Source organism: Apodemus sylvaticus, chromosome 10 (genome assembly GCF_947179515.1).
Source record: "Apodemus sylvaticus chromosome 10, mApoSyl1.1, whole genome shotgun sequence".
Taxonomy (NCBI): Eukaryota; Metazoa; Chordata; class Mammalia; order Rodentia; family Muridae; genus Apodemus; species Apodemus sylvaticus.
Window position 1 is genome coordinate 21,304,904 of NC_067481.1, and position 14,053 is coordinate 21,318,956.

General features: G+C 48.1%; 1 protein-coding gene and 1 non-coding gene across 4 annotated transcripts; both read right to left on the reverse strand.

Annotated features, from left to right (window-relative positions):
• Positions 1–1,707: 1,707 nt before the first annotated feature.
• Positions 1,708–13,096, reverse strand: Arl4d (ADP ribosylation factor like GTPase 4D). Of its 3 annotated transcripts, none has more exons than XM_052197006.1 (2): positions 13,026–13,096; positions 1,708–2,977 (listed from the first exon to the last, which is right to left on the reverse strand). In XM_052197006.1, exon 2 carries the CDS (start codon positions 2,873–2,875, stop codon positions 2,270–2,272), a length of 606 nt encoding a protein of 201 aa, XP_052052966.1. In that variant the 5' UTR covers positions 2,876–2,977; positions 13,026–13,096; the 3' UTR covers positions 1,708–2,269. The 3 variants fall into 3 exon arrangements, with proteins under 3 accessions (XP_052052966.1, XP_052052965.1, XP_052052964.1); XM_052197005.1 differs by lacking the exon at positions 13,026–13,096 and adding an exon at positions 12,766–12,978; XM_052197004.1 differs by lacking the exon at positions 13,026–13,096 and adding an exon at positions 3,738–3,892.
• On the reverse strand, positions 12,803–12,993 carry LOC127695707 (U2 spliceosomal RNA). The gene has a single exon (XR_007980073.1). It is a non-coding gene; the product is annotated as a U2 spliceosomal RNA (small nuclear RNA).
• Positions 13,097–14,053: the final 957 nt, after the last annotated feature.

Sequence of the window (14,053 nt, forward strand, 5' to 3'; positions counted from 1 at the left end):
TTCCCGTCGTCGTCGTCTTCTTCTTCATCTCTCATCTGCCAACCTTCCCTTCATTCCATAGTCAAGACCAAGGGTTTGGGGGCTGGGACCTTTGCAAGGTCCTGGGGACCGTGATCCCTGCCCTGCCCTACGGCTAGGATGTAGGTGAGGAGGGTCCATTGCTAAATAGACAGGAAGGAATGGCATTTAGCTGAGCCAGAATCAAGAGCTGGCACCTCAGAAGCCTCTTTGCAAGAGAGAGAGCAGGGAATATGTCCCTATACCTCTTTCCTGGGGTAAAAAAATAAAAAAAATAAAAAATAAAAAATAAAAAATAATTCAATTAAAAAAAAAAAAGAAACAAAAGCAAAAGGTCCATTAAAGACAAAAGCAGAATTGGGATGGGGAGGAATGATCTCCCAGGACAAGCCTTCTTCTGACCATGTCCTTCCCAGCCTGATACTGTCCCTGACCTATAGAACTCTGTTCCAAAGGACAGAAAGCCATCAATCAGGTGTGTCAGAGAGGTCAGGTTGCACACGTTCCAGGCAGAACCAGCCCTGCAGCTCTGTCAAGCTGTCCCTAGCGCTGACGCTGACGCACACTCGGGCACCCTTCCGGATCAATGCGTGCGCGCATGCACACACGCATGCAGGCGCCGCGCCACCCCCATCCTGCCGGAGCTTCAAGGGAGTTGGAGGACAAATCTAGACAGCCCTGGACTCGGGGCCAGCAAGCTTCAGCTTTTGGAAAAGCAGCCTCCCTCAGGCTGAGCTGCTGAGAGCTCTCCCACCCCACCCCCTCATCAGATCCAAGGGCAGGACTGTCCAGCTGCTCTAAGGAGCTGTGTCTGCAAAGGCCGTGGGCGGGACTCGGGGCTAGAAGGCTGTCCTTTGCTCTCTCAGGACTCCCACCCAGAAAGATTAGGTGAATCTTACTGGTCTAAGAGACTTTCCTGCGGGAGGTGGGCCCTGGAATCCTAAGCAGGAATTTGGCGACCTGGCAACAGGAAGGTGTTACTCTACCCAGTACTCTGTGTGTGTGTGTGTGTGGCGGGCTCACACCTCACCTTGGACTGACCCTCCTGCTTCTACCCCTCAAATGCTAGGACTGCAGGTGCACACCACAGCTCTCAGCTGGTTCTATGAACATTTGTAGACCGTGCCCTTCCCACCTTGTGTCACAGGTTGGGAGTGGGGTAGATCATGACTACTGTCCCCTCTGGGAGTAAAGTCGCTGTTCCCATTGCTGAAGACTCAGGCTTACTCACCGGGCCAACCCAGGTCTCTGAAGCACCAGCTGCTGCCAGAGAGCTATAGTCAGCAGGATTGAGCTCCTCGGGGTGGCTTAAGTCCCGGAATTACTTTCCATCTTTACTATGTCCTCCAAAAGGGGAAAGAAGTCGGAGTGACCTGAGCACTAGGGAAGCGCTGATGGTCTAGACTCTTCAAGGTCATGGGCACAGAGAGACCTAGGAGCAGCTGGTCTCAGAACTCGGGCCAGAAAGAGGAGCCGTGACCCCTAAACTAGGTCAGGCGACAATAGCTTTAGAGGTCTTTGATATCCTCCAGAATTTGCACCAGCCACCCCATAAATATATAATCTAATCTCTGAGTTCGTTTGTTCATTCAGGATAAACCACGCCCCTTCCCCTACTTTCCAAGCAAATCCCAAACTCTCCTTGGGGCTAAGAAAGGCGAGAGGAAGGAACCAGATCAAAACAAGAGGTAGAATCGTCCCAACTTTAATAACTTACAGGCAAATGCTAAAAGAAAAAAAAATACCAGTAATACAGAGGACACGGGAGACTTATAAAAAGGGCCGGGGATCTACAAACATGGGGGGACTTCTTGGCACTTTCACAGACACGGAATGACTGTGAGGAGAAGAGCAGCAGAGGAGACCCCTTCCCCCCCAGTTGTGGAGAGTGGAAAGATGTTCTTGATCCACCCCCAAATGCACTCTCTGGACAGCCTTCTACACATCCTCCCCCTGCAAAGATAAAAATATATATCCAAATAAAATGCTAGGGAAGGAAGCGGAGGGCCAGGGCCGAGGTAGAGTTAGCATTTACATTAGTCTCTGGTCTTGCAGCCCCTCCCTACCCTCCACAGGTGAAGGGCAGTGAAGACACTTCATCCCTCCCCCACGTGGCACACAGAGCCACCGATGCTCCTTCAGTCCTGTGAGGTGGACAGGTCCGGCACCCAGGCTGGCTGAGAGGGTCACAAGCCCTGCCTGACTATAACGTGTACTGACCCCTAGCAGGTAGGGTAGGGGCAGCCTCCGGTCACCGTCTCTTCTTGCTCGACCGAGGTGCCTTCTTCCTCTTCAGAATCATCTCATACAAATGCTCCAGGCCTGGCTGCAGGCCCAGCCCGTCCACAGCACTGCAGCCCTGCACATGGGTGAGTGTGGCAGCTGCCAGCTCTCGGACCGCCAGCCTCTTCTCCACCTCAGCTGCGCTCAGCGCCCCCGGCTGGTCCTGCTTGTTGGCCAGAACCAGCACAGGCACCCCCTGGTTGTCAGAAGCCTTGCTGATCCGGTGTAGCTCCATCCGAGCTTCCTCTAACCTCTCGGTCTCTGCAGAGTCCACCACAAACACCAGTCCATCTGTCCGCCGGGTGTAGGAGCGCCACAGTGGCCGAAGCTTCTCCTGACCCCCAACATCCCACACTTGGAAAGTGATTCCACGGGAACCCCCTAGGGGCACTCGGATCTTCTCGGTGTTAAAGCCCTTGGTGGGGACGCTCTGGACAAACTCCTTGAACTTGAGACGGTAAAGAAGGGAAGTCTTCCCGGCAGAATCCAACCCAATGACCACAACATGCAGCGCCTGGAAGTGTGGCAGAAAGGATGAGGCTGTGGGTGCCATTTCAGTCAAGTGGTTCCCCATGGTGAGCTAGGGTGCAGGGTAGACCTCAGGGGCAGGTCTGGGGCTCCAGCACAGGCCAGGAAGAGGAGGCCTTGAAACGGCAGGTAGCAGCAGCTGGGTTGTCTAAACAAGGCCAAGAAAGAAAAAGGAGAAAAGTTTAAAATAAACATGAACTGGCAACTTTGGGATCCTTTCCCTAAATCTGCCCCCCACTCTTCTAAATATTCCATTTATTAATATAAAAAACTTTAGACGCCCCTTCTTTTTTCCACAGTAAAGAAAAAAGATTTTGTGCGTGAGTGTAAGCCACACAGCTTGAGTGTGGAAGTCAGGACAACTTGCAAGAGTATGTTGGTCTCAGGGATCAGTTAGGGTCCTCATGTTTTAGGGTAGGCACTTTTAAACGCTGAACCATCTTAAGTGCCTTTCCCCTTTTCTTAAAAAAAAAAAAAAAAAAAAAAGGCTACAGGTGTAACCGGAGAACAGGCATTCTCCTGCACTAGGGGCCCTTGAGAGAGGCCCTGAGGTTAGAGAAACCCTCAGGTGCTAGGATCCTCGAGGGTACGCATCTTGCAGGCTAGGTCCAAAGTAAGGTCGTTTTCCTGCGCCCCTCTCCGAGCTTGAGAGACAGCAGAAGCTATGTTCTCCATTCCCCAGAGGAGAATCCTCGCAGGAAGGAGGCGGTCGGGCATTGTGCCCAAAGTAAGAGCCCCGATGCGGGTCGGGCTCCCACAAGCTCCGCATACCCACAACGCTGGCACACCCCTGCGGGCGCTGTGACCACCATCCCACGGCCCTGCGATTTGCCAGCCTGCCGTGGATACCGGGCTTCCCCAAACCCCGCAAGCCGACGTCTTTGCACCGTCAAGGCACCCTCCTTTACCTTCAACCAGCCGCACTCTCCGCCCAGCTACGCCAACCAGACTCTGACTAGGCGCGTCTCAGCCACAGCGGACTTTGCTGTGCCGCTGCTCAGGTTCGATATTAAAAACCTTCTCGTGACGACACACAACGCCGACCAATCAGCGCCCCGGAGGCGGAGCTAGGCGGGGACTGAGCTGGCCTCGGCAGCTCCAGCCTGGGGAGGGAGTGCTCGTTCTATCCGGAACCGCTTTATTTCATCTTTTCTACCTTATTCAGTATTTGGAATAGAGCCTAGAATTCATTAGGACTGGGAGGTGGAAAGGACCAAAGGAACAGGCGTGGCTGCGCCTGACGAGAGCAAGGAATGAAATGTCTAATAATGACACCACCCCATCCACTTTCCCTCAATCAGGCTGCGCCCCCCCCCACCAGCCAATAGTTTCCTTCCACCTAAGGATCTGCTCGAAACGATAATGACAAGTTTTCGCATCTTCCATCATTCGATAGTACTCATTCAAGTCGCTTTCTTAGTGTAGTTTGCAAAGCAGTATTTCCCTGGAGCCCCCATACAGATACAGCTGATTCAAAGTATATAAGCCCATTTAATGTACATGCCGCCGACACACCAGAAGCCGGCATCGGATCTCCTTGCAGATAGTCGTAAGCCACCACGTGGTTGCTGGGAAGTGAACTTGCAGCCAGTGCTCTTAACCGTGTCAGTTAAGCCTGTGAGTCAGTATATGCCCATGTGTTCAGTAGGAAGCAGATCCTCTGGAACCAGAATTGAGACACAGCGGTGACTGCCTCACTTGGGTGCTGGGAACTGAACCTGGGTCCTCTGGAAGAGTAGAAAGTGCTCTTAACCACTGAGCCATTGCTTCAAGCATTATGGTGTGTGTGTGTGGGGGGTCTATTTTGTTTTGTTTTGTTTTGAGACAGGGTCTTTCTATATAACCCTAGATATCCTGGAACTCACTATGTAGACTAGGCTGGCCTCACACAAAAAAAAAATCCACCTGCCTCTGTCTTTAAGATTAAAGGCATGAGCCAGGCGGTGGTAGCGCACACCTTTGATCCCAGCACTTGGGAGGCAGAGGCAGGCAGATTTCTGAGTTCGAGGCCACCCTGGTCTACAGAGTGAGTTCCAGGACAGCCAGAACTATACAGAGAAACCCTGTCTCGAAAAAACAAAAACAAACAAACAAAAAGATTAAAGGCATGAGGGGCTGGAGAGATGTCTCAGCTGTTGGGAGCACTGACTGCTCTTCCGAAGGTCCTGAGTTCAATTCCCAGCAACCCCATGCTGGCTCACAACCATCTGTAATGAGATCTGATGCCCTCTTCTGGAGTGTCTGAAGACAGCTACCGTGTACTTATATATAATAAATAAATAAATTAATTAATTAAAAAACATTAAAGGGCCGGGCGGTGGTAGCGCACGCCCCTTAATCCCAGCCCTCTGGGAGGCAGAGGCAGGCGGATTTCTGAGTTCGAGGCCAGCCTGGTCTACAGAGTGAGTTCCAGGACAGCCAGGGCTACACAGAGAAACCCTGTCTCGAAAAAACAAATCAAAAAAACCAAAAAACAAAACAAACAAACAAACAAACAAACAAAAAACATTAAAGGCATGATCCATCATACCCAGTTAAGTTTGTTTTTGTTTCTTGAGATGGGAATCTCATTATATAGCCCAGGCTAGCCTAGACACCCTGGCGATCTTTGGGTCTCAGCTTACCGGGGTATGTACAGTGCTAAGAACCCCCATTACCTTACAACAGCACGTTAGGGACTGTTTCTTACAGGTACAGAGGACTGCAGAGGGATAAAAGACTTAATTATGATCACATTTAGGTCATATGTAGCTGAGTAAGACCTTCCTGAGTTCAGTGCCAGGATGCTCGCAATGTGGCTACACATCTTCTCATGGGAAAGCATCGGGCTATGCAACCTAAGTGGAAATTCCTCCATCAAGCCCACTCAGGCCAACTGCAGAGCTCTGAGAACCTGTCTTGTTTTTTGTTTTGTTTGTTTTTGTTTTGTTTGTTTTCTGAGACAGGGTTTCTCTGTGTAGCCCTGGCTGTCCTGGAACTCACTCTGTAGACCAGGCTGGCCTCGAACTCAGAAATCTGCCTGCCTCTGCCTCCCAAGTGCTGGGATTAAAGGCATGTACCACCATTGCCTGGTGACTGTCTTGTTTAAAAAGCTTTAAAAAAGACTAGGCACATTGGCACGTGCCTAATCCTAGCATTCCATACAGAGGCAGGGGATGTCTGAATTCAAGGCTAGCCTGCTATACATAGCAAGTTCTGTGACAGCCACCATTACACAGTGAGACTCTTTATAAAAAAAAAAAACAGAATAAAATAGACTTTAAAAGACAAAGTTCAACTGGACATAACCACAGAACATAATCCCAGGTACTGCGGAGGCTGAGGCAGGGGACACTATGTGCATAACCTCTTTAGGCTAGATGGTGAATTCAAGTCCAGCGTGGGTAACTTAACACGACCCTGTTTCAGAATTACAAGTGAACCAGGCACGGTGGTGCATCAGCAGTGCATTTGACCAGCATGTGCAGACTCTGGGTTCCGCCCTAAGTACGACAGTGAGTTAGTAAACAGATCAAACAAAGCTCACTCCTCTGCTCGAGCCAGATTTGCAGGGCTACAGACACCTCAAGCCTCAGAGGGATTTCAGAGGGAAAGAACGTGTCAGCCAGAAGCTTCTGGAAAGGTTTCTAGAAATGTAGCACTTGGGTGGGGGCACCGTGCTTAGCAGTTGCAGTTCTGGTTGTCCTGAGGGGAGGAGATGTTACAAAGGACAAGGTGACCAAAAGGACAACAGGATTACCCTCAGTAAAAGCTACAGTGTAAAGAGGATTGGGAAGGGAGGAGGGGAAGTCACTGCCCACTGAGAGTCCAGCCCTTTCCTGCCGGCCACCTCCCAAGTGCTGATAAAGAAGCTTCCCTGAGTTTAACACCAGCAAGCCTGGCCACCTCTTTGTCCCCTCCCTACCACAAATTCAGTCACCTGGCTTGCCTAGCAGTCCAGGGAACCTCCAAATCCTTAGAGATCTTCTGAAATTAGTCTAGGACCGAGACGTTTAAAAAGAACATTTTTACACCCCCAAAATGGGGATGATGGGACAGACTGTATAGAGTAGCTAAAGCCCAGAGGCAGAGAAGAGCGGTGAGGAAGGAAGAGGGGAGCCCCGGGGCAGGCCAGGGGCACAGAGGAAACCGCACCGCCTGCAGCCCTAGTCTAAAAGCATAAGGCAGCTTCTTTTCTCTTTTCTTTCTTCCTTCTTTCCTTTCTTTCAAGATTTATTTATTTTATTCATATGAGTACACTGTAGCTGTCTTCAGACACACCAGAAGAGGGCGTCAGATCCCATTACAAGATGGTTTTGAGACACCATGTAGTTGCTGGGATTTGAACTCAGGACCTCTGGAAGAGCAGTCAGTGCTCTTAACCGCTGAGCCATTTCTCCAGCCTCTTTCTTTCTTTCCTTTCTTCTTCCCTCCTTCCCCCTCTCTCTCTTTCTTTCTTTCTTTTGGAATTATTTATTTTATGTATATGAGAATATTGTAGCTGTCCTCAGACACATACTAGAAGAGAGCATTATATCCTATTACAGATGGTTGTGAGCCACCTGTAGTTGCTGGGAATTGAACTCAGGACCTCTGGAAGAGCAGTCAGTGCTCTTAACTGCTGAGCCATCTCTCCAGTCTCCTCTTGTCTTTTTCTTTTTGTTGTTGTTTTTTGTTTTCAAGACAGATTTTCTCTGTCTACTCCTGGCTGTCCTGAAACTCATTCTGTAAACTAGGCTGGCCTTGAACTCAGAGATCTGCCTGCTTCTACAAATTTGCTTTTTAAAAATTCATAACTGAATCAGGCAGGGTGGTGCAGCCTTGTGATCCCAGCACTGGGAGGCAACAAGCTCTAGGCCAGCTCAGTCTACTTGGTGAATTTCAGGGCAGCCAGTGCTACACAGTCAACATTCTTTCAAAATGCAAAAATAAAAAGTTGCTGGTACTGGTCCACATCTCTAATCTCAGCACTTGAGAGATGGAGGCAGGAGAATCAATTATTTAATCAAGGCCATCCTCTGCTACAACGTAAGCTTGAGATAAACCTGGGCTACAGAAGACCCTATGTCAAAAAACAAGCAAGCAAACAAAAAAAGCCTAATATCTGAGGAAGAGAGGGAGGAATGGAGAGAGGGGGGCATTGGTCAGTGAGAATGGTTAGTTGTCAAGCACCTCTGAGACTTTAAAGTTTAATCACCAGCAGATTTAAACAAACAACAACAAAAAAGAAAAACAAAACAAAACATCCCAAGATACAGGTACGTTTTGTCTAAAATAGAATCTGAAGCCCAGTAAGGCTACAGGACTTGTCCAAAGTCACCCACCCAGCCATCTAGGGATTGTACAAACAAGCCTGGCTTTGAACAAAGGTTCTAATGACTGTGAAACTGAAGAGAGAAAACAAAACAAAAAAAAACAAAAAAACAAAAAAACTCACAAGTTGTCAGGTGCCAGGCCACGGCCGTGTTTTGAATATTCCCTCCCCCAAGGGATTCACACCCAAGATAGAAACTGTCACCTATCTGATAAAGGAAATGAACCGGACTTTCTCACTCCACACCTTATCTTTCACGTTTGCAGGGAAGGTGTAAAAGGACAAAAGGGAAGGGAAGGAGGCGGTGAGGTCCTGGCGGAATTTTTTTTTTTTTGGAGGGGTTGTTTGGTTTTGTTTGAGGGGAATGAGATGCTCACGAAGGCTTTTTAAAGAAGGGGCTTTTGAAACACTATTTAAGTGGCCAGTGTTGGGTGAGTGTTGGAGTAGTTGGACAGATGAGCTGGGAGCCGCTGCTTCCTTTTCTGGCTTCTCACTGCACTTGGACCAGAGTCCAGCACTCTGAACCCTGGAATGTGGAAGCTCGCCCTTCTCCTCTGAAGCTACGCTGCTGAGCACAGCACTGTGTCTGGCTTCCTCTCTGCCAGAAATCCCGAGAGATGGTGTGATTAAACAAACCGAGGAGGGCCCCTGATCATGGAGTCACATCTTTCTTACGAGTTCACCTGTCAGGGAATCCTTAGCCTTCAGAGCTTCTGTTGGTAACGGACTGGCCAAGACTGGACTTGAAACTCTGCATTTCATAGGCTTGAAGCCAGTCTGGGCTACATGAAATCCTGCCTAAAATATTGAGGGGAGGGCTGGACAGCAACACGGCTTAGCCAGTAAAGGCCCTGGCCCCACACGCCTGACAACCTGAGTTCCATCCCCACAACCCACGCAAAGGTGGAAGGAGAGAACAGAGTCCACAAAGTTGTCTTCTGACCTCCACTGTTGAACACACACACACTCACACTCACTCACACATCATTTTTCACACACATAAAAAATGTACATAAAGTAATATGAGTAGGGCCAGAGACCTGGCTCAGTGGTTAAGAGCACTGGATGCAACTGCAGAATTCTGTTTCCAGCACCTACATGGTGGCTCACAACAATCTGTAACTCCAATGACCTCCTTGGTCACCAGTCGCTCAGAAGTGGCATAGACATACATTCAGGACAGATAAGCTCATATGCATAAAGTAAAATAAACAGATTTGGGGGGGGGATTTTTTTTGGTTTTTGGTTTTTTCAAGACAGGGTTTCTCTGTATAGCCCTGGCTGTCCTGGAACTCACTCTGTAGACCAGACTGACCTTGAACTCAGAAATCTGACTGCCTCGGCCTCCCAGAATACTGGGATTACAGGCGTGTGCCACCCCACCACCGCCCAGCTAAAACAGATCTTTATAAAAAGAAGTAAATAAAATTTTGGGAATTTAAAAAAATCTTTTAGAGGGCACAGATTCACAGAGCCCTGCTCAGACCCCAGCTTGCAGTGTGTTCTTGATCAAACTAAGCTGCTTCTCTGTGCCTCAAGTCCGTCTCTTCTCTCTGTGGAGCGGTAACAACAGGGTCTACCAAGAGGCCTACCAAGGGGCCTTGTTCAGCAGCTTAACTGATGAACTGTGATCACGATGCTGGCTATAAACAGAATAATCTAGGTTTTACACAAAGGCAAAGAAGGCACAGAGGCAAAAAAAAATCTTTTAGTTATTTTCTGACAATCTCATAGATACATGCATTTAAGAAAGGTTTTGCTTTGACTTTATGTGTTTTGTCTGCACGTATGTCTGGGTATCGTGTGGAAGCCTAGAGGACAGGAGATAATATCTGATCCCTGGAACTAGTTATGGATGGCTGTGAGCTACCATGTGGGGGCTGGGAATTGACTCTGGATCCTCTGGAAGAGCAGCCAGTGCTCTTAAACTGTTAAACCATCGTGTCATCCCGATGTGTGGACTTTTTGGGGGAGAAAACAGAGGCCGGTAATGGGATATAATACCTTAGACAACCTCAGTACCCCAAATCCTGGCATGCTAAAACCGGGGACTTCCAACCAGTGCCTCACTAACACACCAGATTGGACAAGCTACTTCTTCCTGGACTGGCACTCCCAGGGAGAAGTTTCAGGGATGAAGTTTCAGGCCCTCCTTCTTATAAGGTCGTGGTCTGGGGTAAGGACGGTGAGAGGATGGGTGGAGCTCACCCTGGAAATGACTGGTGTCTTCTTTTGAGACAGGTCTCTCTGGTCCAGTTGACCTAGAACCTAGAACTTGACATCCCCCTGCCTCTGCCTCCTAACTGCTTACAGATTACGGAGTCTCACACCACCCCTGCCCCCACAAGTACATGTTTAAATGAAGAGATGAACGGCAGGGAGGCAGGGATACCCAGGAGCAGCTATCAGCTAGGGAATCACAAAGACCCATCCTGCCCTCCCCTGTCAAAGATCCACCTTTCAAATCCCAGTTCTTTTGTTTGATGAACAAAATGGAGAAACAGTGGTTGGCCATGCGTTTAAGACTTAGGAAGTCAAGCAAGATCATCTTGATTTTGAGACCATCCTGACCCTGGACTAGCCTGGGATTCACAGTAAGACCCTATTTCAGAAGGGGGCGTTGTGTGGAGAGACAGGGAGGAGGGAAGGACGATCATACACAAAACCCCACCCTCTGTGTCTCATAATGGGTGCTGGAGCAAAGTATTGAAAAGGCTCCTTTCCCCAAATAAGACTCCAACATCTCTCTCTAAACCACAACTAAGACCAGAGCCTAGGGCTGAAGATGAATAGATGCTGCCTCCTGGTGGGCATATTTGTCACTGCTTAATTTTCCTAAGAAGTGAAGTGGGTCCCTTTGATTACTGCATTTTCTGACAATATTTATAGGGCTTCAGGATGGGGTGGCAAAATGTACTCGGTTTATTTTTCATTTATTTTCTTACTTTCTTTCTTTTTTTAAGGAAAATGAAATTTAAAATAGCAGAACGTATTAGTCCCAGCACTCAGGAAGTAGGAGCAGGTGATCTCTGAGTTGAAGGACAGCATGGTCCACCTAGCAAATTCCAGAACAGCCATGGCTACTCATAGAGATCAAGTGTAAATATATAAGTAAATCACCTTTCTGAAGACTGGTTTCTCTGTGCCGTCCTGTCATGGAGCTCGCTGTAAGGAACAGACTGGACTCTCCTGCCTGCCTCTATTTCCTGAGTGTGGTGTATCATCCCAATATCCTTCAATTCAGGTCCTCAAAAACACTGCTTGAGTGTTTAGTATTGAACGACCACCAGCAACTTCCTACTAAACATAGAAGATCTGGAAGCTAACATCGAGTATAATAACCCTGAACACGCCAATCGCCAAGTAAGAAGAAAATTACAAATAACAGATTATCATCGAGGTGTCAATCTAACTTTTAAACCACGATTATGAATCCCCGGAAGGATTGTCTTGTTTGTTTGTTTGTTTGAGACAGTTTTTGTTTGGTCCTGGATATTTTGGAACTCACTCTATAGACCAGGCCTGCCCCCAAATCACAGGGTCCCCACCTGCCTCTGCCTCCATTGCTGGGATTAAAAGTGTTTGTCACCACTGCCCAGCTATTGTTGATTTTCCTTTTTCTTTATTATCCTGCCAGGCTGTTGAAAGTGTTTTGAGTTCTAAGTTTTCTAGTGAAACCAAAGGCTGAATGAAATATTTCTTAGACTACAAATACTTGTGAGAGGTGCTAATGACAGGGTATAGAATAGCGATACAGCCTTTATCATGTTGAAAAGCATTCTTGTATTTTAAAATTCTGTGTGTCTGCGCTCGCGTGTGTGTGCACACCCGAGAGTGCGGCGCCATAATAGCCCCTGGAGCTGGAGTGAATGAGTAGTAAGCGGTCCAGCACGAGTGCTGGCAACCAAACTCCAGTCTCTAGAATAAAGCCAACTTCTTGATGGGAAGGTTTTTGGTTTTGGTTGGTTAAGAGTCTGCTGGAAGCCAGCTCCAATAGGTCAGGGGTCCAAGGAGGTACATGTAGCAATGATAAGAAGACACACAAACATAGTATACTGCCCGGCTGCAGACAGATTTCTGAGTTCAAGACCAGCCTGGTCTATAGTGAGTTCCAGGACAGTCAGGGTTACCCTGCCTCGAAAAACCAAAAGAAAAAAACTTTTTTCCCTCGGAAGTGCCGGCAAGTCTCAAATAGCTTGTTTCATTCAATATATTCTTTTGGCTGGCTAGAAACATCTGCCTTTGCCTCCCAAAGCTTGAATTTAAGGTGTGTGCCAACCTGCCTTCATGCTTTTTGTTTCGTTTTCTTTTCTTTTTTCACTCAAGACAGGACTTCTCTGCATAACCTGGCTGTCCTAGATCTCACTCTGTAGACCAGGCTGGCCTCAAACTCAGAAGTCCGCCTGTCTCTCCCTCCCAAAGTGCTGGGTTTACAGGGGTGCTCCACGCCACCACCGCCAGGCAGTAAAGTTTACTCTTTTACTGCTCATTAGTATTTTAGGCTTAAAAACGTTGTTTTCCGGCTCTATGTGTGAAGCAGCTAGTTCTCTAGAACAAAATCCTGTCTCCCATATTAGAAAGAAATGACAATAAGAAAACTTTTAGAAGAAAACAAATATAAGATAAAGATGCAAATTACATACCTTAAGTCTAATTTTTCAGACCATCTTTATTCCCCAGAGGGGGTGCACCGTTCCTGGAAGTACTGCAATACCAGGTCGATGCGTGGAGTGGACGGAGCAAGCTCCTATTCCAACTCCTAGTTCCAAAAATCCATTTAATATATTGTCCTCGGATAGAGGACGTATCAGATATTAAACTGATAAGAACAGATACTACACTTGATCTTAGCCAAAAGGCCGAGAAGCGATACTGAGCGACGCCACACGCCCGCGACACTCACCAGCGCACACACATTAAACGTACGGTCACTAACACTTGAGCGCCCGCAAACATGTGCTCGACACCGACCCTCCTCATCTATCGCGAGTCCACCACCTTTACGCCAGGAAAAGCCTGAAGAATCCAAAGAGGCCGAGAAGTTTTTGTTGCGGTTTTCGTTCCCAGAGTTCCGCGCGGAGATCAGGCCACGTATTTATTTGCATGCTCCGCCCATCGCAAGCCACTGACTAGAACGGCTTGCCGAGCGCTTGGAAGGCTCCTTCAACTGCCGCATTGCGAGTGACCCATATTACTTTAGCTGTGCCAGATTCTTCACAATACTTAAGATGCAAAATTGTGGATCACAGGGGGACCTAGGATTCTTTATAAAGATGTGAGATTGGAGTGAGTTTGGAGGGTGCCAGTGGCCACAACACAGTCCCACCCCTCCCACCCCCACCCCCACCACCCCATGATGCGCGCGCTGACCAGGTCAAGGGGTTCACAGATCCTTGAAGCTCCATCTTATTGTATTTGTTATGTATTTCCTTCTTTGGCTGTTAGTTGTTGTTTTGAGACTGTGTCTCTTATTGTAGCCCAGGCTAGACAGAACTTACTACAACCTTCCTGTCTCAGTCTCCTTAGTGCTAGGATGACTTGTGACAGCCACTACACAGCTTTGATATCCCTATGCTCCAGTGTAAATCCTAGGAGAAGTCTGTAAAAGCAGAAAGGCCCGGTTCACATACTCCAGGAATGACACCAACGATCAGCACAGGGGGCTGCAGGGAAAAGGTTAAAAACTGGAGATGAGCCGGGCAGTGGTGGCGCACGCCTTTAATCCCAGCATTTGGGAGGCAGAGGCAGGTGGATTTCTGAGTTCGAGGCCAGCCTGGTCTACAAAGTGAGTTCCAGGACAGCCAGGGCTACACAGAGAAACCCTGTCTCGAAAACACCAAAAAAAAAAAAAAAAAAAAAAAAAAAAAAAAAAAAAACTGGAGATGAAACCGGAGTGTAAAGTGGTGTGTGTGACATTTTCCAAGGAGACAT

Coding starts and splice junctions, on each gene's coding strand:
- Arl4d (XM_052197006.1), bottom strand. CDS start 2,875: ATGGGGAACCACTTGACTGAAATGGCACCCACAGCCTCATCCTTTCTG.